We start from the raw sequence: 26,760 nt of genomic DNA, 5'->3' as shown, positions 1-26,760 counted from the left end.
AAACCTGGCTGCTCATGCAGCTTTTCCTTATCCTGGGCCAACTAGGACCTGGAAGAGTGAATTTAAGGTTAACTTCATTAACGGCAAGACCTCTAAGTGGAAATGCCTAGATGATACTGGTTTTCATGTGAAAAGTCAAGATTAGAGCTAGAGTTTGGGCATCATCTATGTAGAGGTGGTGGTTTAATTTGTGATACTGGGTTAGCTTCCTAAAGGCATGACTATAAGAATGAAGTGAGAGCCCAAGGATTGATCCCTCAGGAAAACCATGTGTTTAGGAGGTGGATGGGGGAAAGTGAGCCAGGATCAGAGATCCAAGGGATGGTTAAAAGAAGTGGGAGGAATTACGAATGTCTCAATGGCCAAGGGAAGAGAACATTTCAAGGAAAGAATAGTTCACAGTACAGAGAAGTCGAGAAGAATGAGATGTGAAGAAAAGATTCTTGGACTTGAGTAAAGTATCATTGATGATTTTCACAAGTTGTGGTAAAATGATGGAGTGGAAGCCAGATTTCTAGAAGATGGGAGAAAATGCATGGTAAGGAAATGGGGACCAATTAAACTATCACATACTTATTGAGCACTTGCAATGTTCATGGCACTGTGCCTACACCATCCTGAACTTATCAGTGCCTTCCATGACTATCAAACCAAATTGAGACAATGAGGAATCTATGAAAAACATTCATTACATAAATTCAGAAGATGTAAGGTGGGCCATGATTAATTGCCTAATACATGATATGGACAATAGGAATATATTTGTTCAGAGGTAAAAGAGGATGCTTTAACTTAGATTCTGAGAATGCTTCAGTTGCCTGTTTGTGCTTCTAGCCTAGCAATTCCTTTTAAAATTAGGGGTTCTGGTTTTCTAGGAGTTAGGAAACATAGTCCAGATTGTTTCACTAAGTAAAAACCAAAATGCCCTGGGGACAGTCCAGAGAAGTAACATGTGCAGCCCAAGAGTAAGAGCTTTGTGATAAACACATAGGCTTTTTTTTTCTTCCAAGTTTTTATTTAAATTCCAGTTAGTTAACATACAGTGTAGTATTAGTTTCAGGTCTAAGACTTAGTGATTCATCACTTAACATAGAAAACCCAGTGCTCATTACAAGTGCCCTCTTTAGTACACATCACCCATTCAACCCATCCACCCATCCATCTCCTCTCCAGCAACTCTCAGTTCTCTATACTTAAGAATCTGTTTTATGGTTTGCCTCTCCTTGCCTCACCATGTTCCTCTGTGTCTTAAATTCCACATGTGAGTGAAATCGTATGGTATTTGTCTCTCTGACTTACTTTGCTTAGCATAATACTCTCTGACTGCATCCATGTTGTTGTAAATGGCAAGATTTTATTCTTTTTATGGCTGAATCATATTCCATTATATACATATACCACATCTTCTTTATTCATCAGTTGATGGACATTTGAGCTCTTTCCATAATTTGGTTATTGTTGATAGTGCTGCTATAAACATCAGGGTTCATGTATCAGTATTTTTGTATCCTTTGGGTAAATACCTAGTAGTACAGTTGCTGGATCATAGGGTAGTTCTGTTTTTAACCTTTTGAGGACTCTCCATACTGTCCTCCAGAGAGGCTGCACCAGTTTGCATTCCCACCAACAGTGCAAGAGGGTTCTCCTTTCTGTGCATCCTCACCAACATCTTTTGTTTCCTGTGTAGCTAATTTTAGCCATTCTGACAGGTGTGAGGTGGTATTTCATTGTAGTTTTGATTTGTATTTTTCTTACAATGAGTGATGGTGAGCATCTTTTCATGTGTCTGTTGGCCATCTGTACGTTGTCTTTGGAAAAATGTTTTTTCATGTCTTCTGCCCATTTTTTAACTGCGTTATTTGTTTTTGGGGTGTTGAGTTTTATAAGTTCTTTATATATTTTTAATACTAGCACATAAGCTCTCTTAGCTAGGGGTGCCCTAGCTGCCCCAGATGCCCCCCACAGAGGGGGGCATCTTGTTTTAATAGTATGAATTAGGAGTTATGTAGAGCTGATGAGCAGTTGTGACAAGTCAGGACTCCTGTACTGATAGGAGGAACAGAGCTGTAAGAGGCCCAATAAATGTAAGATTTTAGCTGAATATGTAACAGACAGGCTTCTTCAGTTCATGGCTTTGAGGCCATTTAGTGTGGAAAAAGTAGAGCTCATGGTGGTTTTGTTTTCCTCCCACTGAGGTCTGTGAAAATGTTGCACCGTCAGTTACCATCTTTTTATTTATTTATTTATTTATTTAAATATATGAAGTTTATTGTCAAATTGGTTTCCATACAACACCCAGTGCTCATCCCAAAAGGTGCTCTCCTCAATACCCATCATCCACCCTCCCCTCCCTCCCATCCCCCATCAACCCTCAGTTTGTTCTGTTTTTAAGAGTCTCTTATGCTTTGGCTCTCTTCTACTCTAATCTCTTTTTTTTTTTTTCCTTCCCCTCCCCCATGGGTTTCTGTTAAGTTTCTCAGGATCCATCTTAACACTGGAAGGAGAAACACTTTTTTCCTGTTAGTCATTAAGGTTTAAGTTTGTTACACTAAGGATAAAAACACAGGCTTCAGACTAGCTGATTAGAAAAATTGACGGCACCTCCATGAGGCCAGTATTGAATGTCATTTTTCCTTCAGGAGTGTTATATGGCCTCTGAATGTTCTGGATTTTTAAGAAGAGAATAAGTAGCTTCTGTTAAATCCTGCTTAATACCGGTCCCAAACCAGTTCTCCATCTTCCAAGTAGAACCTTGTCTGCCTATGAGTGTGATACAGTGCTTCTGTCTCAAAGAAAATAGTCCTGCCTTTATCCTTGAGCCTCATCTTATTTTTACAGACATGTACCTAGAACTGTCCAGTTAAATTGGGACTCAAATCCAGGTTTTCTAAACTGGAACTCGAGCACTATGCTTTAAGAATTGCATAGAGGGGTGCCTGGTTTGCTCAGCTGGTTGATGTCCAACTCTTGGTTTCAGCTCAGCTCATGATCTCACAGTTGATGAGTTTGAGCCCCGCATCAAGCTCTCTACTGACAGCATGGACCCTGCTTGGGATTCTCTCTCTTCCTCTCTCTTCCTCTCTCTTCCTCTCTCTCTCTAAATAAACTTTAAAAAAAATTGTATAGAATGCTATCAGAAGTCAGGGGACTTCAGTCATAGTTCAAGTGCTGACATGAACTAGACATAAGAATAAATGTGGAATTCCCCCTCTGTGGGCTTGAGTTTCTCTGGTCTAGGTGATTTGATTCAGAATGACCTAACTCTGAAATGTTAGGGCATATCTTTATTTCTGCACAAATAGATGCAGCCTGGTGATTCCAGGGTTGGCCTAGTAGCATATTTTTCCCTAGTTAAGGCTAATGGGCCAGCATATTTTCTTTTAATGACCTTGCTTCAAAGAAAAGTGGCTTGTAGTAAATGGATAATAAGAGTAATGGTGAAATTTCTTAGAGATTGAACTGAAACTGAAAGCTGAAACATCTGGGTCTGGTCCCAGTATTGACCATAATTCATTGTGAGACCTTGAGCAAACACTTGATCTTTTCTGGGCCTTAGTGTCTGCATTTGTAAAATCAGAACACTGAACTAACATACCTAGTCATCAGCTATGCAATTCCATAATCAATTCCTAGAATACTTATCTGTTGCTGTTGGACTTCCTATTCTAGGATCCAGACAGATCATAGTATTGTCTATATTCATTGCCCAGCAGTATTTACCATTAAATGGCTGGGTTGTCTGATATTTCTAAGCAGAGCACAGACTGTGACTTCTGACCAAGAAAAACGTTTGCTGCATCAGCTCCGAGAAATCACCAGGGTCATGAAAGAAGGAAAATTCACTGACAGACCCACTCCAGAGAAAGAAGCTGAGGAAGCCCCTTACATGGAAGACTGGGAAGGTAAACAATGTCTTATCATTTCTTGGTTAGCTGTCAGCCCAGAAAAGAGCTCTTAGAAATTTTTAAAAAATATAACGTAGGGGTGCCTGGGTGGCTCAGTCAGTTGAGTGTCCAACTCTTGATTTCGGCTCAGGTCATGATCTCATAGTTAAGTGGGTTTGAGCCCCAGCATCGGGCTCTGTGCGGACAGTGTGAAGCCTGCTTAGGATTCTCTCTCTCCCTCTCTCTCTCCCTGCCCCTACCCAGCTTGTACTCTTTGTCTCTCTGAAAATAAATAATAAATGAAAACCTAAAAAAACATAAAATGTAAATACAATAAAACTCACCGGTTTTAAGTGTGTGGTTGGATGAGTTTTGACAAATGTATCAAGTGGTATGATTATACCACAATCGTGATAACGTTAACATCTTCTCAGTAAGTTCCCTCCCCCTTGGCAACTAATCCCTTACTCTGCCCTGGCAACAACTTAACCACTTTCTGTTCCTATAGTTTTACCTTTTCTATATAAATGGATCATATTGCACATGTGCTTTTGTTTCTGGCTTCTTTGATTTAGCATAATGCTTTAGAGATTCACATGTTGAGTGTATCAGCACTTTTTTAAATTGCTGAGTAGTATTCTGTTACACGGATATACTGTGGTTTGTTTCTCCAGGCACTAGTGTAGGAACATTCCAGCTTTGAGCTGCTACGAATCAAGCTGCTATCAACTTTTGCATACAAGTCTGTGGACGTATGTTTTTATTCCTTTTAAGTATATACCCAGGAATTAGGTTTCTAGGTTTTTATTTAAAAAGTTAAGTGTGTATTGAACATTTTTAGAAACTGTCAACCTGCTTTCCAAAATAGCTTTGCCATTTTGCCTTCGGCCAGCAACGTATGAGTATTGTAGTTACTCCACATCCTTGGTAACACTTGGTATTGTCAGTCTTTTTAATTTTAGCCATTCTAGTGAATGAATGGTGGTATCCCACTTGTGATTTTAATTTGCATCTCCCCAGTGATGATGATGATGATGAACATTTTTTAATGTGTTTATTTGCCATCTCTATATCATTAGTGAAGTGTCTGTTCACATTGTTGGCCAGTTTTTTCATTGGGTTGATTGTTTTTATTGAGTTGCAAGCGTTCTTTACATATTCTGGATATGTTTATTATCAGTTATGTATTTTACAGATATTTTCTCCTAAACAGTGGTTTTGCTGTTTTTCTTAGTGGCATCTTTCAAAGAGCAGAAGTTTTATTTTGATGTTCAGCTTATCATTTTTCTTTTATGATCTTTGCCTAACTGAAGGTTTGCCTTCTATGTTTTTCTTCTAGAAAAGTAGTTTTAGCTTCTGTTTAGGCCTATGATCCATCTCGAGCTAGTTCTTCTATCTTGTGTGAGGCATTAGGACTAAGGTTAATTTTTTTCTAAGTTTATGTCCAATTATTCCTACTTATTTTGTTACATTTAATTACTTTGGCATGTTGATATTCAGTTGACTGTGTATGTGTGGGTCTATTCTGGATTCGCTTTTTAAGAATTCTTTTATTCAAGTATAATTAATACACAGTGTGATTAGTTTCAGGTGTAAAATATAATGATTGAACAATTCTGTATGTTATTCAGTGCTCACCATGATAAGTGTACTCTTAATTCCCTTCACCTATTTCATCCATTGCCCGCCCACCTTTCTGGCAACTACCAGTTTGTTCTCCCTAATTTAAGAGTCTGTTTTTTTTTGTTTCTCTTTTTTATTTGGTCATTTGTTTTCTTAAATGTCACATGTGTGAAATCATGTCTGTACTTAAACTAGTATCACAATGTCTTTATCACTGTGTCTTTATATTAAGTCTTGAAATCCAGTAGTGTAAATTCAACTTTTTTTCCTTTTATTACAGAATTATTTGGTTATTCTAGCCCTTCATTTTCACATAAATTTAGGATCAGTATGTCAATTTCTATGAAAAAGCCCAATGGGATTTTGATTGGCATCACATTGAATCTTTAGGTCAATTTGGAAGAATTAACATCCTGGCAATACTGAATCTTCAAATCCATGAACATTTTATATTATACCATTTATTTGATCTTTAATTTCGCAGCAGCATTTATAGTTTTCAGTGTATAGGTCTTGCACATGTTTTGTAAACTTGTGCTTAAGTAGTTCCTATTTTTGGTGATAGTGTAAAATTTCTAATGGCTTACTGCTACTACCTAGAAATACAATTTACTTTTGTATTCTGACCTTGTTTCCTATAACCTTGTTAAACACACTTAGTTCTAGTAGCTTTTTTTTCTCTTTAGATTTCTTAGGATTAGATTTTGTAGAATTTTCTACATAGAGAATCAAATTGTGAATAAAGACAGCTTTACTTCTGAGTTTCCAATCTGTATGTCTCTTATTTTTCTTGCCTTATTGCATTGGTTAGAAACTCTAGCACAATACTGAATACAAGTGGTGAGAGCAAACATCCTTGCTTTCCTGATATTAGGGGGAAGCACTCACACATTCTCCATTAGTGTGATGTGAGCTGTTTGTTGGTTTTTCACAGATGCTCTTTTTCAGACTGAGGAAGTGTCCTTCTAGTGTTACTTTGCCAAGAGTTTTTAATCATGAATAGATAACGGAATTTTTGTGAACACTTTTTGTCAACTGAGATCATATTATTTTTGTTTTCATCTGTTAATCCAGTGAATTACATTGATTTTTGAATGCTTAAACAACTTTACATTCCTGGGATAAACTCTACTTTGTCATGATGTTCTATATTGCTGGATTCAACTTGCTAAGGACTCTTTATTTCTGTGTTTAGGAAAATTGGTCTATAGTTTTTCATTCTTGTAATCTTTTTGGTTTTGATCTCATGGTAATGCTGGCCTCATAAAATGCATTGCAATGTGTTCCTTCTTTTATTTTCTAGAAGACTTTGCATAATTGGTATTTTTTTCTTAAGTATGGAATTTTCTGATGACACCATTGGGGCCTAGAGTTATCTTGGTAAGATTTACATAACTATGAATTTAATTTCTTTAATAGATACAGTGCTGTTCAGGTTATTTCTTCTTGACTGAGCTTTGATAGTTTATTTCTTTCAAGGAATTTACGTATTTCATCCAAATTGTCATATCTATTATTAGTATAAAGCTGTTTATATTACCTTATTATTCATTTAATGTATGTAAGATCTGTAGCGATGTTCTCTGTTCTGTCCTGATACTGGTAATTTGTTCTTTCTCTAATTTAAATTTTTTCTGGTCAGACTGGTGACAGGTTTATCTTTTCAAAAAACTATGTTTTGGTTTCATTTGTTGTTGTTTTACTACTTTTATGTTTCCTGTTTCATTGATTCCTGTTCTTTACTATTTCCTTTCTTTTGGTTTAATTTGCTATTTTTTTTCTAGTTTCTTAAGGTGAAAACCTAGATCCTTGATTGATTCCCCTGCCCCAACCACTTTGGCTGTTATTAATGACCTCTCTCTCTCTCTCTCTCCCTCCCTCCCCCCCCCCTCCCCCCCCTTCCCTCCTACTTCTGGTTCTTTAGTTGTACATTTGTTAGACCTTTGATATTGTCCTTACAGGTCAATATCAATGTATGGTCCGTTCTTTTTTTTTCATGTTGTGCTTAATTTTGAATAATTATTGTTACTGTGCCTTTAAGTTTGTTAACCTTTTCAGTAGTATATGATCTGCTCTCCATTTCATTTAGTGTATTTTTAATTCAGATATTATTATTTCTAGAAGTTCCATTTGGATCTTTTTTATAGATTTCATATTCCATTTCTTATATATTCATATAGTCTTCTACCTTCTTAAAAATATGAAGCATATTTGTAATAGCTTTTTAACAGTCTTGGCTGCTGATCTGATCTTCTGGGTCTGTTTCTAGTGAATAATTTTTCTCCCTGCTATGGCCTCTTATTTAATTGCCCTTTTTGCATGCCTGCTAAATTTTGACTGGATGATAGATATTGCCAATTTTACACCGTTGGATTCTGTATTTTGTTTTAGTACTTTACATAGCTGTTGGACTTACTTTTGACACACAGTTAAGTTACCAGAAATCCATTAAAATATTTTTAACACAGTTAAGTTACCAGATTCCTTCAGGCTTGTTTTTAAGATTTGTGAGAATGGGTCCAGAGCAATCTTTACTCTGGCTAATTTAGCCCCACTAGACGAGTAAGGCAATAACCTCAAGATTCTGTCTGATGCTCCACAATGTCTTTCTATTCTGACTAGTAGGAACATGAACTATTCCCAGCTATGTATGAGCTCTAAGAATCTTGAGGCCTTTCAGTAGTTTTTTCCTGGCCTTGGGTAGTTCCTTCACATAGATGCACAGATCAGAACTCCATTAAAAGCATGAAGAGTTGTCTCTGAAGATCCCTGGGGATCTTTCTCTGCAAAGCTTCTTTCTTTCTAGTATTCTTCCCTGTAAATTCTAGCTGCCCTGGTCTCCCTAAATTGTAGTCTATCTTCCCAGCTCAGTGAGACCACTGGGCTCGGTTTCCCTTTTCTCGGGGATCATGCTACACTACTTAGTAATGCTTGGAAATCAGTGCGTCATATTTTTCATCTGGTTTTCTAGGTGTTTAAAGAAAAGGGTCCCCTTGTCTCCATCATTGCTAGAGCTGAAGAGCCTACACATTTAACAGTGGAGTGATTTTGGATATACTAAGTTAGGGATAGAGAAGAACCTTTAAAAAATAGAAAAAAATGGTTGTGAATATGTACTGGCTTTTTAGCAGGAAAGGATTTCTTGAGCATAAAAGTATTACAAGACCCATTCATAATAAAAACTTTCAGAAAACTAGGAATAGAGGGGAATTTCATCAACTGGATAAAGAGAATCTACAAAAACCTACAGCTAGCATTATGTTTAATGATCAAAGATAAATGCTTTCCCCCTGAGATTGGGAACAGGCAAGGGTGACTACTCTTATTCAGCATAATCCAAAAAAAATAGGTAGTGTAGTAAGGCAGGTAAGGGAAATAAAAGGCATACAGATTAAAAAGGAAGAAACAAAACTGCTCCTCTTTGAAGATTACGTGATTGCCTTTGTAGAAAACCCCAAGGAATTCATTTTTAAAACTGCCGGGGTGCATTCAGCATGTGTTAGATTACAAGATAAAAATACAAAAAGTCTTTGTATTTCTACATAATAGCAAAGAACATGTTGATATCAATTTTATTTATTTATATATTTTTGAAAGTTTATTTTGAGAGAGTGCGCATGAGTGAGAGGCCAGAGAGATGGGGAGAGAGAGAATCCCAAGCAGGCTCTGCATTGTCAGCACAGAACTCATGAACTGTGAGATTATGATCTGAGCCGAAATCAAGAGCTGGAGGTTAACCAACTGAGCCACCCAGGCTCCCCTGGACAAGATTCTTCTAAAATGTATACGGAGGAGCAGAGAAAATAGAATAGCTAAACAATTTTGGAAAAATTGGAGGAATTAGTTTACCTGATTCCAACACTTATTATATAGCTACAGTAATCAAAACTTTGTGATACTGGTATAGGACCAGACACCTAGATCAAAGAACTGAGAACCCAGAACCACATAAATATGTACAGCTGATTTTTGACAAAGTTACAAAACCATTTCAGTGGAGTTAACAAATGGTGCTCTAGCAACTGGATATCCGTAGCAAAAAATAATCATCAAACCAAGGTCTACATGTTACACAAAAATTAATTAAAAATGGGTCATCAACATAAATGTAAATGGTAAAACTATAAACCTTTTTTGAAAAAATTTGCCTAATCCTGGGTCCCAAGGATTGTCTAAAGAGTTTTTAGGCTTGACATCATAAACACAATTCATAAGAGGAAAAATTGATAAGTGGATGTCATCAAAATCCAGAACTTTTGCTCTGCAAAAGACCCCATTAAGATGATGAAAAGACAAGCTACACAGTGAAAGAAAATATTTGCAGATCACATGTCCAACGAAGGACTTATATCTAGAGTATATAAAGAACTCTCAAAACAGGGAAAAATAAACAATCCAGTTAGGAAATGGGCAAAAGATATGAACTGACTTGCACCAGAGAGGAGATACACAGATGGCAGATGAGCACATGAAAAGATGTTAAACATCATTAGCCACTAAGAAAATACAAATTAAAATCACAATAAATACCACTACACATCTAGCAGAATGACTAAAGTAAAAAAACAGTAACAACACCAAATGCTGACAAGGATGTGGAGAAACTAGATCCACTGTGCAACCTGAAAGTTGCACTCCTGGGCATTAACCTCAGAAGTGAAGACTTATGTTCACATAAAACTTGTACATTAATATGCATAGCAGCTTTATTAGTAGTAGCCCCCAACTGCAAACAACCCAGACATCCTTCAGCAGGTGAATGGTTACAAACTATGGTACATTGATACTTTGGTGTACTACTCAGCAATAAAAGTAAATTATTGATATATGCAACAACCTGGATGAATTTCCAGATAATTATACTGAGTGAAAAAGGCTAATTCCAAAAGGTTCCATACTGTGTGATTATAGGACATTCTTGAAATGGCAGAATTATAGAAATGGAGAACAGATTGGTAGTAGTTGCCTGAGGTTGAGGAGGAAATGGGGCAGGAGGGACTAGGTGTGGCAATAAAAGGGAAAGGGAAATATAAGGAATCCTTGTGGTGATAGAAATGCTCTGTATATTAATTTCATCAATATTAATATACTGATTGTCCTATTGTAGGATAGTTTTGCAAGATACCATCATTGGGAGAAGCTGGGTAAAGGGTACACGGGGTTTCTATATTTCTTATAACTACATGTGAATCTACAATTACATTTTTTAAAAGCAGTGAGAGGATGGAGAACTGTCCTGCTACTGGAAGTCAAAAGAAAGCTGGAGTTGCCATACTTATATCAGACAAAACTAGATTTTAAATTAAAGGCTGCAACAAGAGACGAAGAAGGGCATTATATAATAATTACAGAGTCTATCCATCAGGAGGAGCTAACAATTATAAATGTCTATGTGCCGAATATGGGAGCCCCCAATATATAAAACAATCACAAATGTAAGCAACCTTATTGATAAAAATGTAATTGCAGGGGACTTGAATACCCCACTTACAGCAATGGATAGATCATCTAGACACAGGATCAATAAAGAAACAAGGGCCCTGAATGATACATTGGATCAGATGGACTTGACAGATATATTTAGAACTCTGCATCCCAAAGCAACAGAATACACTTTCTTCTCGAGTGCACATGGAACATTCTCCAAGATAGATCACATACTGGGTCACAAAACAGCCCTTCGTAAGTATACAAGAATTGACATCATACCATGCATACTTTCAGACCACAATGCTATGAAGCTTCAAATCAACCACAGGAAAAAGTCTGGGAAACCTCCAGAAGCATGGAGGTTAAAGAACACCCTACTAAACAATGAGTGGGTCAACCAGGCAATTAGAGAAGAAATTAAAAAATATATGGAAACAAACGAAAATGAAAATACAACAATCCAAACACTTTGGGATGCAGCAAAGGCAGTCCTGGGGGAAAATACATTGCAATCTAGGCCTATCTCAAGAAACAAGAAAAATCCCAAATACAAAATCTAACAGCACACCTAAAGGAAATAGAAGCAGAACAGCAAAGACACCCCAAACCTAGCAGAAGAAGAGAAATAATAAAGATCAGAGCAGAAATAAACAATATCGAATATAAAAAAAAAACTGTAGAGCAGATCAATGAAACCAAAAGTTGGTTTTCTGAAAAAATAAACAAAATTGATAAACCTCTAGCCAGGCTTCTCAAAAAAGAAAAGGGAGATGACCCAAATAAAATCATGAATGAAAACAGAATCATTACAACCAATCCCTCAGAAATACAAGCAATTATTAGGGAATACTATGAAAAATTATATGCCAACAAACTGGACAACCTGGAAGAAATGAACTCAAACAGGAAGAAATAGAAAACTTGAACAGACCCATAACCAGCAAAGAAATTGAATCAGTCATCAAAAATCTCCCAACAAATAAGAGTCCAGGACCAGATGGCTTCCCTGGGGAGTTCTACCAGACATTTAAAGCAGAGATAATACCTATCCTTCTCAAGCTGTTCCAAAAAATAGAAAGGGAGGGAAAACTTCCAGACTCATTCTATGAAGCCAACATTACTTTGATTCCCAAACCAGACAGAGACCCAGTAAAAAAAAAGAGAACTACAGGCCAATATCCCTGATGAATATGGATGCAGAAATTCTCAATAAGATACTAGCAAATTGAATCAACAGCATATAAAAAGAATTATTCACCATGATGAAGTGGGATTCATTCCTGGGCTGCAGGGCTGGTTCAACATTCACAAATCAATCAATGTGATACATCACATTAATAAAACAAAAGAACCATATGATCCTGTCAATGCAGAAAAAGCATTTGACAAAATTCAGCATCCTTTCTTAATAAAAACCCTCAAGAAAATCAGGATAGAGGGAACATACTTAAACATCATAAAAGCCATTTATGAAAAGCCCACAGCTAATATCATCCTCAATGGGGAGAAACAGAGCTTTCCCCCTGAGATCAGGAACACGACAGGGATGTCCACTCTCACCACTGTTGTTTAACATAGTGTTGGAAGTTCTAGCATCAGCAATCAGACAACAAAAGGAAATCAAAGGCATCAAAATTGGCAAAGATGAAGTCAAGCTTTCGCTTTTTGCAGATGACATGATCTACATGGAAAACCTGATAGATTCCACCAAAAGTCTACTAGAACTGATACATGAATTCAGCAAAGTCGCAGGATACAAAATCAATGTACAGAAATCAGTTGCATTCTTATACACTAATAATGAAGCAACAGAAAGACAAACTGATCCCATTCACAATTGCACCAAGAATCATAAAATACCTAGGGATAAACCTAACCAAAGATGTAAAAGATCAGTATTCTGAAAACTATAGAAAGCTTATGAAGGAAATTGAAGAAGATACAAAGAAATGGAAAAACATTCCATGCTCATGGATTGGAAGAATAAATATTGTTAAAATGTCAATACTACCCAAAGCAATCTACACATTCAATGCAATCCCAATCAAAATTGCACCAGCATTCTTCTTGAAGCTAGAACAGGCAATCCCAAAATTTGTATGGAACCACAGAAGACGCTGAATAGCCAAAGTAATATTGAAGAAGAAGACCAAAGCAGGAGGCATCACAATCCCAGACTTTAGCCTCTACTGCAAAGCTGTCATCATCAAGACAGCATGGTATTGGCACAAAAACAGACACATAGACCAATGGAATAGAATAGAGAACCCAGAATTGGACCCACTAAAGTATGGCTAACTAGTCTTTGACAAAGCAGGAAAGAATATCCAATGGAAAAAAAGTCTCTTCAACAAATGGTGCTGGGAGAACTGGACAGCAACATGCAGAAGAATGAAACTAGACTACTTTCTCACACCATTTGCAAAAATAAACTCAAAATGGTTAAAGGACCTGAATGTGAGACCGGAAACCATCAAAACCCTAGAGGAGAAAGCAGGGAAAAACCTCTCTGACCTCAGCCGCAGCAATTTCTTACTTGACACATCTCCAAAGGCAAGGGAATTAAAAGCAAAAATGAACTATTCAGACCTCATGAAGATAAAAAGTTTCTGCACTGCAAAGGAAACAATCAACAAAACTAAAAGGCAACCAACAGAATGGGAAAAGATATTTGCAAATGACATATCGGACAAAGGGCTAGTATCCAAAATCTATAAAGAACTCACCAAACTCCACACCCGAAAAACAAATAATCCAGTGAAGAAATGGGCAGAAAACACGAATAGACACTTCTCTAAAGAAGACATCCAGATGGCCAACAGGCACATGAAAAGCAGCTCAACATCACTCCTCATCAGGGAAATACAAATCAAAACCACACTCAGATACCACCTCATGCCAGTCAGAGTGGCTAAAATGAACAAATCAGAAGACTATAGATGCTGGCGAGGATGTGGAGAAATGGGAACCCTCTTGCACTGTTGGTGGGAATGCAAACTGGTGCAGCCGCTCTGGAAAACAGTGTGCAGGTTCCTCAAAAAATTAAAAATAGATCTACCCTATGACCCAGCAATAGCACTGCTAGGAATTTACCAAAGGGATACAGGAGTGCGGATGCATAGGGGCACTTGTACCCCAATGTTTATAGCAGCACTTTCAACAATAGCCAAAGTATGGAAAGAGCCTAAATGTCCATCAACTGATGAATGGATAAAGAAATTGTGGTTTATATACACAATGAAATACTACTTGGCAATGAGAAAGAATGAAATATGGCCTTTTGTAGCAATGTGGGTAGAACTGGAGAGTGTTACGCTAAGTGAAATAAGTCATACAGAGAAAGATAGATTCCATATATTTTCACTCTTATGTGGATCCTGAGAAACTTACCAGAAGACCAGTGGGGGAGGGGAAGAAAAAAAAAAGAGGGAGGGAGCCAAACCATAAGAGACTCTTAAAAACAGAATAAACTGAGGGTTGATGGGGGGGTGGGAAGGAGGGGAGGGTGGGTGATGGGTATTGAGGAGGGCACCTGTTGGGATGAGCACTGGGTGTTGTATGGAAACCAATTTGACAATAAATTTCATGTTAAAAAAATAATAAAAGCAGTGAAAAAATTTTAAGGGAAAGGATAGTGTACTCTGAATACATAGAACTTTTACTTTGTGTAGATTAGAGAATACCACAAAACTTAAAGCCAACACTAAACAGGAAATATATTTGTGACAAGTATGACTGAAAAGTTGATACCTTTTAGTATATAAAGAATTCTATATGGAAAGAGCCTAAATGTCCATCAACTGATGAATGGATAAAGAAATTGTGGTATATATACACAATGGAATACTACGTGGCAATGAGAAAAAATGAAATATGGCCTTTTGTAGCAACGTGGATGGAACTGGAGAGTGTGATGCTAAGTGAAATAAGCCATACAGAGAAAGACAGATACCATATGGTTTCACTCTTATGTGGATCCTGAGAAACTTAACAGGAACCCATGGGGGAGGGGAAGGAAAAAAAAAAAAAAAAAAAGGACGTTAGAGTGGGAGAGAGCCAAAGCATAAGAGACTGTTAAAAACTGAGAACAAACTGAGGGTTGATGGGGGGTGGGAGGGAGGGGCGGGTGGGTGATGGGTATTGAGGAGGGCACCTTTTGGGATGAGCACTGGGTGTTGTATGGAAACCAATTTGTCAATAAACTTCATATAAAAAAAAAATTCTATAATTTATAAAACACTGAAATCCTCCTACGTAAGCAGTACACAAAAGAAAAAAATGCACCTTGCTAACAAAACATTAAAAAGTATTTCAGTCTCACTAGTAATCAAGGAAATAAAAACTGGAATTCATTTTATCCTCCAGATTGCAAACCTCTTTATATATAACCTTGTCCCGATATCCCGTTCATTTTCTGTCTACCTCTCACGTGTTGAAATTATATAGAATTTAGGTCCAAGTGATATTAACTTTTAAATATAGTAGCCTGTTTTAAGTATTTCTGAACAATGGCATTAAATTTCTAACCACAGTTTCAATTATTTTACATTGATAATTTCTACTGATTCATTGTTCACTGCTTTCTCATATGCAGTATGTTCTTTCTCAATTTTTTTGATTTTTTTTCTTTGTATCATAGTTCCTAAGTGTTTCCACCCCTACCCTGTCACCCCCAAGTGTACTTGACGAGTACTTGGGTATCTACATATGCCATTTTTCACTTTGATACAGGTAATTTTGTGCTCTTTTTCCTTACACATCTGAAGACGATTTGCTTTAAGATGACTTGCAAATAAAGTTGCTTTATTTCTCTTTGATGTTGAAAATGAGAAATCTTACCACAGTCTGATTCTTCTTCTCTGTAGGGAACCTTTTAGTTAGCTAGTTTGTTTTCTGTCTGAAAATTCATAATCTTTTAATCCTTACACATTTGAATTTGGGCAGGTTCATTAGCATATCTGAGTGTATATGAAAATGTGGATTTTTCATGGTATTTCTGCCTAGCATTTAGTGAGTCTTTTCCATCTGAAGACTTGAGTCTGTCTTCAGCTAAGTGATCTTTTCTTTTGTAACTTTTTTTTTCTGGTTCTTGCTTCCATTCAACCTACTCTTCCCTCATTCTGGAATTCCAGTGATTTGGAGATTGGGTAGTCCCGGGCCAGCCTTCAGTGCAGTGTGTATTTTCTCACAGTTTCTATCTCCTTTTCATTTTTACCTTTGTCTTAGAAGAATTTCTGGACTTTGACTTCTAATATACTAATCTGCCTTTTAGCCATGTCCATTTTGTTTATTCATTTTAAAAAATGGCTTTTTTTTTTTTTAATGTTTACTTTGAGACAGCAAGTGGAGGAGGGTCATAGAGGGAGAAAGAGAATCCCAAGCAGGCCCCATGCTGTCCATGCAGAGCCCATTGCAGGGCTTGATCTCACGTACTGTGTCCATTTCAATCTATTTTCTCCCTTTCTCAAGTTGAAATATTTTCTATTTTTTTTTTTTAATTTTTTTTTAATGTTTATTTTTGAGACAGAGACTGAGCATGAATGGGGGAGGGGCAGAGAGAGGGAGACACAGAATTGGAAGCAGGCTCCAGGTTCTGAGCCATCACCCAGAGCCTGACGCGGGGCTCAAACCCACGGACCGTGAGATTGTGACCCGAGCCGAAGTCGGACGCTTAACCGACTGAGCCACCCAGTCGCCCCAATATTTTCTATTTCTAATAGTTTTTTATTTTTTTTTAAATTTAAATCCAAATTAGCATATAGTGAAACAATGATTTCAGGAGTAGATTCCTTAATGCCCCTTACCCATTTAGCCCATTCCCCCTCTCCCAGCCCCTCCCGTAACCCTCAGTTTGTTCTCCATATTTATGAGTCTCTTCTGTTTTGTCCCCCTCCCTGTTTTTATATTATTTTTGTTTCCCTTCCCTTACATTCATCTGTTTTGTCTCTGAAAGTCCTCATATGAATGAAGTCATGTGATTTTTGTCTTTCTCTAATTTCACTTAGTGTAGTACCCTCCAGTTCCATCCATGTAGTTGCAAATGGCAAGATTTCATTCTTTTTGATTGCCGATTCTTTTAGATACTCCATTGTATATATATACATCTTTATCCATTCATCCATCGATGGACATTTGGGCTCTTTCCATACTTGGCTATTGTTGATAGTGCTGCTATAAACATGGGGGTACATGTGTCCCTTCGAAACAGCACACCTGTATCCCTTGGATAAATGCCTAGTAGTGCAATTGCTGGGTCGTAGGGTAGTTCTGTTTTTAGTTTTTTGAGGAACCTCCATACTGTTTTCCAGAGTGGCTGCACCAGCTTGCATTCCCACCAGCAGTGCAAAAGAGATCCTCTTTCTCTGCATCCTCACCAACCTCTGTTGTTGCCTGAGTTGTTAATGTTAGCCATTCTGACAGGTGTGAGGTGGTACCTCATTGTGGTTTTGATTTGTATTTCCCTGAGGATGAGTGATGTTGAGCATTTTTTCATGTGTTGGTTGGCCATCTGGATGTCTTCTTTGCAGAAGTGTCTATTCATGTCTTTTGCCCATTTCTTCACTGGATTATTTGTTTTTTGGGTGTTGAGTTTGAGAAGTTCTTTATAGATTTTGGATACTAACCCTTTATCTGATGTGTCATTTGCAGATATCTTCTCCCATTCCGTCAGTTGCCTTTTAGTTTTGCTGATTGTTTCCTTTGCTTTGCAGAAGCTTATTTTGATGAGGTCCCAGTAGTTCATTTTTGCTTTTGCTTCCCTTGCCTCTGGAAATGTGTTGAGTAAGAAGTTGCTGCAGCCAAGATCAAAGAGGTTTTTGCCTGCTTTCTCCTCGAGGATTTTGATGGCTTCCTGTCTTACATTTAGGTCTTTCATCCATTTTGAGTTTTTATGTATGGTGTAAGAAAATGGTCCAGGTTCATTCTTCTGCATGTTGCTGTACAGTTTTCCCAGCTCTAATAGTTCTTATTGCCTGTTTGCTCCCCTTTTTATACTGAACCCTGGTTGGGTTTTACCAATGCGGTATTATTTTTAATATTACTGGGAATATCCATTTTAAGTTGGTATTAACTCCTGTTTCCTACATTGACTATTTTGGTTTTGTTTTTGTTCTTTTAGGGCTGTTTACATAGTTTGCTTAGTTTGGCTCCCCTGCTGACTTCCTTTTAGGATCAGTGAGTTTTGCTCATATTTTTAACGAAGTTCTTGAGTAGCCAGTAATGTTGGCAGATAATGGGCTACCTTAGAAGCCCATTTGTGAGCCTATTTGATTTTCAGCAGCCCTCCCCCTCTTAAACTAAAGCAGATAGCCATGGAACTCCAAAGGTAGGCTTTGTTCTTGGTGTAAGAAGGCAGGAACATGCCAGAAAATGGACATCTCTTAAGCATTCAGTGACTAGGAGCTAACTAGCAAGTAAGCCTCCCCAGGACCCCTGCCCTTGACCAAGGAGGCAGTGAGGGCCTTGGGTAGCTAAACTCTTTTACCTAGCATTCCACCCACACACAGTAAGTTAAACTTGGGAACTAAGATTGCATTGGCAAGATTCTTAACCTACTACTATCAGTGATGATGAGGGTATAAGATCGACAGTTGTATTTTTGTGTGTGTTTGTTTTGTTTGTTTTGTTTTTTTACATCACTGGTAAAAATAAAAGTGTATACATTCTTCTGGAAAGTAATTTGGCAGGGTGTAAAAAAGGCTTTTAAAATGTCTAATCCTAAACTTTAGTTCTCATATTTATAGAAGTGTATCTTTTTTTAAGTTTCTTTTTGAGAGAGAGAGAATGCACCCACATGTAGGAGAGGGGCATAGAGAGCGGGAGAGAGAGGAAAAGGAAAGAGAGATTCCCAAACAGAGCCCAACTTGGGGTTTGATATCACAAACCGTGGGATCACGACCTGAGCCGGAATCAAGAGTCAGACGCTTAACTTAGCCACCCAGACACCCTCTAGAAGTGTATCTTAAAGAAATGGGGAAGTGGACATAGATTAATATTCAGAGATCTTAGCTGCTGTGTTACTTACAATAAGGGAGCATAGGAAAGAATCTACAGGTTTTACAGAAAAGGCATGGTAAGGCAGGTGAGTTATGTAGCTGTATGATGGGATATTTTGCAAACTTTAAAATGCCTAATGACATGGAGAAGTGCTCATGATCTAATATTGAATGAAAAAATGAGTATAATATATGATAAAAAGGCCAGAAGCAACACAACAAATTATCATCAATGGTGGGATTCTAGGTGACTTGTGTTTTCTTTTTAAATCTTGTCTGTGTTTTTCAAAATTTTTACAGTGAGTCTGTATGATTTATGATCAGAAAAAAAAAACAGTTCATGTTGTTAAAATATGTCTCTCCACACTCTACACTGCATCAAAAAAAAAAGACCCTTTTCAGAATTTGCAGGCAAAAAGTGGTTTGTATTAGGGTTGAAATTTGCCAATTATCATAATGTGCAAATGGATTTTGAATTCTCCGGCTTTTCACATCGTGTAGCGTGCACGGCTGCTGTTGCCAGCTCTGGCATATGAGCTCCAGCGAGGCCCATCTGCCGCTCTGGCGCAGCTTGCCTGACACAGATTTATTTCATTTCGTTCTTTAATTTGGCAACATTTTGTCTTTTCTCATTATCATAGCTGGAATTCAGTACCAGTACTACTTATTTTGTTTACCGGTTTGTTGTCTCTTTTGTTCTATTTTGTGAAGACGAAGAAGCCAACAACGGGGATTGTGTCTTGTGAAAACGCAGTTCCTGTCCTTCGGGATCTTGGGCATGTCTTGCTGGAGTGTGCTCTCTCTCTCTCTCTCTGACACTTGCAAGCCATTTCGGTTCTTTTGATTAGTGGAAGCCTTCGTGGTATATTTTTTCGAAGAGCTTAGTGTTCCTTTTCTTCTCCTCTCCCCACCCAGGAAGATTTGGAAATGGTTCCAAATAGAAATTATAAACATTAGCCTTGAGCTATGCTCTCTGGTGTTTGGTACTTTTTGTTTGTTTTTAACCGAAGGCTCATGTTTGTTTAATCTTCATCACTACAGCAGAAGTTGGTGGTGTGAGACTTCCGCTCCGCCCTAAGCACCCTGCACTTAAGAAGAGTTTTTCTTCTGAATTGGTTTGTATTTCAAAGAACACGGGGGTAGTCTGCCAGATTGCTAAGAATTTACTCAAGTGAAACTTTAGAACTGTTAGAGTCCTCTTAGAGATTTCTTGAATGGATTTGTTGGGACAGGATAGCTGCTGCCTAAGAAGCCTCTTTGAGCCTAATACAAAGAATGTCTCTTCAACACAAAGTAAGACTTTTTGCTGCTTTTTTCTCTAGGTTACCCTGAAGAAACTTACCCAATTTATGACCTTTCAGATTGCATCAAGCGTAGGCAAGAAACCATCTTAGTGGATTACCCTGACCCCAAGGAACCGTCTGCTGAAGAAATAGCTGAAAGAATGGAATTGCTAGAAGGTGAAGAATCAGACCATTTGGGGTGGGGAGTGCCCACTGACCCCAGAGTCCAGGAAGATAATTCTGTTACCTCATGTGACCCAAAGCCAGAAACATGTTCCTGCTGTTTTCATGAAGAGGAGGATCCTGCGGTCTTGGCAGAGAATGCTGGATTCAGTGCAGACAATTACACTGAACAAGAGGAAGCCACCAAAGAAGTATGGCCCCAAGACTTCAGGGATAAAGGGTTGGGCATCAGCACTGATAAAGCACATACAGATGGTACATTGAGGAAGCGGAACCCCCAGGGTTTGGAGTTGAAAACAGCTGGTTTGGGGAAGTATCCATTACTCTAGTCCCAAGGTGACCTTTCTCTCCCTTCTCCGATTTCATCCTTGGCCCTGTGCCCTATACTTCATTCTGTGTTTAAATATCCTAGCTAATCAGGCCACTACCATGGATATCATGTATCCTTCCTGGTGCTCAGACACCTGTCACCTTGTAAAACACGGTAGCAATTAGTATGAACATAATACAGCTTCACTCTTTATGCCTTTCTTCCACCAGAGAGTCGATCCACTGAGTAATTATGTTTGATCTATTGTACACTCAGGGACAGGGGTCTAACTCCTTGTGCTAGGAGTAGCAGATGGTTTACCTGTGAACGAACATCAGTTTACACGTGATGAGGACTTATGGTTGCAAAAGTGAAGATTTCAGAGTCCAAGATGTCTTATTCTGTGGGCCTTGAGCAGGTTAGTGGTCTCCTGGGTTCAAGAAGAGAACATTTTTTGTGGGTATGATGGGGCCAGAGCAGGGTAGGACTCTGCTGTGTGAGCTGAAGCCTGTTTGCCACAGCAAAGGCCTTTTTAGGAGCACTGTTGCTGCCTCAGATACCTGCTTTTCTTCAGAGTAGCAGAAGCCCCCAGTGATTTGTGAAGGAGCCTGGAGACCTGTTGGGTGACTGTTTTGCTCCAATATTGCCTGGATCTCTAGCTTCCTTTATCCCTGTTGTGTTCACAGAACTGCCAACCCAGAAGCACCTTTATACCTCTGGCCCTCAGTGGCCAGAAGAAGGTTTAAATAGAGACTTTTTAGGCCTTGCCCTCCAGATCCAAGGTTTGAGGCTGTTAAGGCTACAAGAAAGCCGTGTGAGAATGCTGGTCCTCCATGAGATGCTCAGGTGGCCAGAGAGCCAGGGATAGGGAAAGAATCCATGTGCTTACAGCAGTCCTGGCCTGGAAGCTATTCTAAATGTGCCCTCTGCAACCACATGAATTGAAACAGAAGTGAGGATGACTGAGCTTGTAGACAAAGTGCCAGCCCCAAAGGGAAGTTGCAGCGTGTGTCTTTTGCAGAGAACCAATATAGCAGGGGCATATAGCCCCTATAGCTATATAGGCCAGGGGAAGAGACTATTTGTTCTCTATTCAGGTATCTGGGTCTTTTGAGAAGGGTTGGGAAAGTAGGAGGTAGGTTATGACTGGAAGGATTTTGACCAAACTAAAGACCTCATCTCTAAGGTGAGACACATCTGCCATGTGTCTTCTGGAGATAAAATGGCACCCAGGTATCCTGGCTAGTAAAGATGAGTGAATTCAGTTTACATGTAAGACCTGAGTTTAAAGAAGACACATTCCCAAGAACATTCCCAATCATAAAATGCAGAAGACATGAAAATTAAATTATGTGAGGGTAGATAGAGCTTTTGGAGTTCCATTGTTCCTAGTTGTCTAAGATGCCAGGAAAATAGTTAAAATCACACATCTAAGCCTATAGACTGTCAAAAGGTATGGGATCATATTAATATGTCAGCTACTACTAGGCATTTCTTGTTGATGAAATTAACATTTTTGTTAGAGAAGTCATTGAAGACTGAGTCTGTAGGAAGTATATTGCATCTATCTCTGTGTAGAATATTTGATTCACTTTAAAGAATGTAGTTTAAAATGTACTATAAATGATCTAGATGTAATGCTTAAGGTAAAAAATAATGTAGGTGCTCTGAACTGTTTTGATAAATTGTTTTCCATTATTTCCTTTTATTCACTGTGAGGGGTTGATTTATGAGGGAGGAGTCCTGGGTCCCTGGTTCTAATTTCTTTTTTGCCTTAGTATATATGTTTCCATTATTAAGATGTGTGTGTTTCTAGCTTGTTCATTCATGTGTTCATTTAGACACTGCCCAGGGGTAGGCAGTGGGAGCAGGGGCTCAATTCCTAACTTTGAGAAACAAAATTTGGTGTGGGAGCCTTGTCTAATTTATTATTTTCAGTGAACTATTAACTATAAAAGGGCTCGATGGTGAATTCTGCAAGCGGAGAATGTCGGTCATGATTCCATCCATGCCTATTCTGTCCATAGAGTCTTGTTGGGTCCTTAACCCTTCTGAGTCTTGGTTTTCTCCTATCTAGTGCAGGGGAGTACAAGTCCAGGTCTCATAGGGTAGTTAGGAGGATTAAACGTGAACTCCTCAGTGCATATAAAACAGCATTAGCCCTCCTATCTCATACATAACCACTCAATAAGTGGTAGATAATTTACTTTTCTTGTACAAGACTTTATGCTGTAATTGAGACATGGACCCAAATCTATAGAAACATAAAGATCATTTTGGCCAAAGTACTTCCAAGACACTTGACGGGCGAGTTGGATCTTGAGGCGTGCTGGGAACTTCAGGTGGCCAAGGAAGAGAACATTCTTGGCAGAAAGGGCAGTGTTAGACAAAACTGGTGTGAAAAGTGTATGGATGTTCAGGTATTTTTGAGGATGGTATGTAAGGTGTTGCCTAACCAACTCTTTAATTTTGAATGTTAATCTTTGGGGGAAATGGCTTATGGGAATAGTTCCTGCCAGAAGTACTAAGAGCTCTTGATGGTTCTTGTTGCCCTAGCTCTTGGTTGGCTTAAACAGCAATAATAAATATTAACATATTTATATTTTAGAAATTTTGATTATTCACCAGTTGTTTAGTCTTTTGGATTTTCCAGAATTATTTTATCCTTCAGGGATGACAATTATGTGTACATACAACTCAGGATGACCAAATCCTAGCACTGGTTTTCGTTGTCATGCCTGCTCTCGCTGTCACCATTGTCTTCATTTTTCAGAACTGGTCTGGGCTGTGAACTTGGATGAGCCCCCAGGTACTAGTTTTCAGTGACCTTTGAGCACTGTGGCAGAGCATGGAGGACAGACAGTTGGCCTAGGAAGCCACTGCGTCACCTGGGACCATGCTTGGTTAAATCAGGTGGGTGATCCAGTCAGGAGATGCTCTTTCCTGTCCAATAAGAGCAAAAGAAAGCACCTTGCTAGCTCTAGGACTGGCAGTATACACACTCCAGAAACTACACCCAGGAAGGAAGGTGTGTTGAAGAATGGAGGCATAGGGGACTTTAATTATGCCAGCACAATAGGTATAAACCAGGACCATCCTGGATGTATTTAAAAGACTTGTTTTTAACCTAACCACTAAACAACAAAAACCTCTTCCCTTTTTAGTAAGAACCTGTACTGTTGTTTTCCACAGAGGCAGAGCAAGAAGATATAGGCCATGATTGAGGCAGGAAATTATCTTAGCCACATAAAAACTCCAAATCTAGGGTAAAAAATAAACCAACCCTATTTTTGTTCCCAAGGGCCGGGCCCTCAGGGCGACACTCAGGAACCAAACAGCCCATTCTTGCAGAGGACTGTGCTAACCTAAGTAACTTCTATCCTTAACTATTCTTCCAGCCTTTCCCAGCCTGTGTGTGTGTGTGTGGTTCTCACCATCCTTAAATTTGAAGAGCACAGCCAGAGACAGGACAGCCTCAACCCACATGATAGTGTTTCCAACCAAGCCATGATGCCTTCCCACCCACCCCCGAGGCTCTTAGGACAGAAGGAAATGAATGGTGTAGGAAAAAACTTTAGGTAAGAAAGGTTTTTTTCTCCTTTTCTACAAAGAAAAAAATGCACAGTCATGTTGAAACAGTTCAAGTTTAATTTGTTGATATATGGTCTGTACTTAGACAAACACTAAGTTCTACAACATATATAATGTCAACATGGGAAAATACCAACTTTGTCATTGCACATACCAGTAAATAAATACATTTGCTCAAGAATACCAAAGAGTTTATTCAAAAAGTCACTTAATAAAAGCACAGTTTTGCAAGTTTGTCTAAAACTCCAGATAATTTTGAACAAAAATGTCTGACCACTCCAGAATAGGAAAAGACAATCTTGTGCAAACAGACATACACATTCTAGGCATTATGAAAACTGGCTAAATGTATATTCCCAGCAAGAGAAGTGCCACCCATCCTGACCAAGTCCTCTTTGTAACTCTGGCCTTCATGAGGCCAGAGTCGGACTTCCCTTTCTAAGCCCCTCAGAATTACTCTCTAGGAAACTCTGGATCTTGGCCTTATCTATAGCTCTGCCTGGACCTTGATGGGGGGAAAAGGAGAGGGACAGGAAAACAGAAGAGAAGAAAGGGGTGTGACATGTTTCTTAGGAAAGAAAAAAGGCACAGTGATGAGCCAGAAAAGGTAGTGATGAAAGCAGGGATCAACTTTAATTCACCCTCTTACTGAAGGCTTGGACAGTCCAACCTCCTCAGCTGTAGACGAGAAAACCACCTAGAAAAACGTGCTTTGCTCAGAATCACCTAGCTACTAAGTGCAATAGTGCTCTCTATAAGACCAACTTGCCTCTCAACTTGGTCAGAAAATTAAACCTATCCCCAGTACTTCTGGGGTATTGCTTCTCCCTCCCCCTAATCCTGAGATGACAGAATTGCAAACTGGAGGTACAGAAGGACAGGTAACCAGTAAACTGAAAACAAGAGCCCATCCCTTGGCCTGTTCCTGGGGGCTGCTATAGTTCAGTGCTGGGCACAAGATCGCAGACTCCTTAAGCTATCTGGAAAAGTGTGCTCTGAGGGCCACCTGGTATCCTGAGGTCACAGGTATAGCTTAGGAAAGAATTCTAGAAAGGGAAGGCCAGTGTTAGCACAGTAAGGGAAAAGCAGGGACTCCAGATAGGAAATGTCATTTGTGCTTGCATAACAGAGCCATGGTCATGGCTCACTGCAGACCCCACTGTGAGGAAGCATGTACTTACTAGGTTTGAAGTCCTCACTGCTGCTTATTAAATTTAGAACTGCCTCTAAATGTAAACTGGCAGAGCATTTATCTGTAAGTATTTCCAGACCCAAGACAAGCTTTGCTTCTATAATTTTGCTGCCCTTTTTTGTCACTGAAGGATGCAGGCTCCGAAGGTCCTCTTCTAGCTTGTGATTATTACACTTGCTCGCTTCCAGTGCCTGTCCTCAGCATGAGTCTGGACCTTACCTGCTCCTCCTAAACTAGTGTCGTGATTTTTAAGGCACATTCACTAGAGTATGTTCAGATTCATCCAAAAGCATGCATATTTCTTCAGGTAATGCAAAATGGAACTGAAACTAAAATTTCTTGGATGGTATCCTCCCAGTCAGAACCCCTGGGAGAAGGAGCTGCTACTTTCCCAGGTCTACTTTCTGATCAAAGAGCATGAAATGAAAAAAAAAAAAAAAAATCCACAGGTGATCATAACATCCTTATTCCTTTCCTACTCATCCTTAGAACTATAATCGTAGTAAGAAACCTCAGTTGGTGATTTGCAGATTGCCCTTTTCCCCAGTTACACACAGAGACACAGACACACACAGACAGACACAGAGCACCTTGGAGCCAGAAGGAAAGAAAAGCTAGATTTGGAGAAGAGTGGGGAAGTGAACATCACTGCTCTGTAGAAGAGCTGTTTGGGGTAAGAGGGAGTAGAGTTTTGGGGTGTGGCCCCAGGAGCAGTACAGAGGAGCTGCCGAAGGTCCCAGCTGCCCACCACCCTCAGGGCCTACTCATTTCATCATCCAGTCACCAGGTGCGTAGAGGGTATGAAGGGCAAAAGCTGTTCCCGTGGGAGATGCTGAGCCCAGATGGTTTCCAGGGGCCCTGGCAGCTTTTTGAGTCTTTGGGCCCATGGAGAGGCCAGTGGAAAGGGAAACCCAGCATCACCAGGAGTGGGGCCTTAAGAAAAGACCTTGTGAGGCTGGAGCTCAAGCACCCATCACCCACTGCTCACCAGAGCTTTTTTCCCCAGGCCCGGGCCACACCAAGTTCCTGACCCCACCAGACTATCCAACCACCCTGCTCTCCTGCACATTTGCCACTGGGCTTCTTCTACCTTTTCCATGTGGCCACCTGGATTCCCCCCTCCCTAGGATCTAAAACAGCTCATTCTACTTTAAAATCAGAGACGCCGCTTGACCCAGACTTGGGAGATCTAGTTTTCATCATCCCAACTGTCAGCAGGTCTCTTCCCAAAGTGAGGAGAAGAGCCAAACTAGAACTATGGAAAGGAGGA

The 26,760-nt window shown here is 39.1% G+C and overlaps 1 protein-coding gene across 4 annotated transcripts in view; it reads left to right on the top strand.

Annotated features, from left to right (window-relative positions):
- Positions 1 to 22,263, top strand: part of RIC3 (RIC3 acetylcholine receptor chaperone) — a 70,695-nt gene extending 48,432 nt beyond the window's left edge. Inside the window, exons 5-6 of one of the 4 annotated variants that reach the window (XM_047071512.1) lie at positions 3,757 to 3,902; positions 20,254 to 22,263. In XM_047071512.1, the coding sequence (XP_046927468.1) occupies positions 3,757 to 3,902; positions 20,254 to 20,726 (619 nt within the window). In that variant the 3' untranslated portion in view covers positions 20,727 to 22,263. Of the gene's footprint in view, positions 1 to 3,669; positions 3,903 to 20,253 lie in introns of all 4 variants that reach the window. The other 3 variants (XM_047071511.1, XM_047071513.1, XM_047071514.1) reach the window with 3 other exon arrangements.
- The last annotated feature ends 4,497 nt before the right edge of the window (positions 22,264 to 26,760 follow it).

Source organism: Lynx rufus, unplaced genomic scaffold, assembly GCF_022079265.1.
Source record: "Lynx rufus isolate CCGP_SWC_20201006 ecotype Redwood Valley unplaced genomic scaffold, mLynRuf1.p SCAF_9, whole genome shotgun sequence".
Classification (NCBI taxonomy): Eukaryota; Metazoa; Chordata; class Mammalia; order Carnivora; family Felidae; genus Lynx; species Lynx rufus.
The sequence above is the reverse complement of the archived record's forward strand: the minus strand, read 5'-3'. Positions and strand labels throughout refer to the sequence as shown.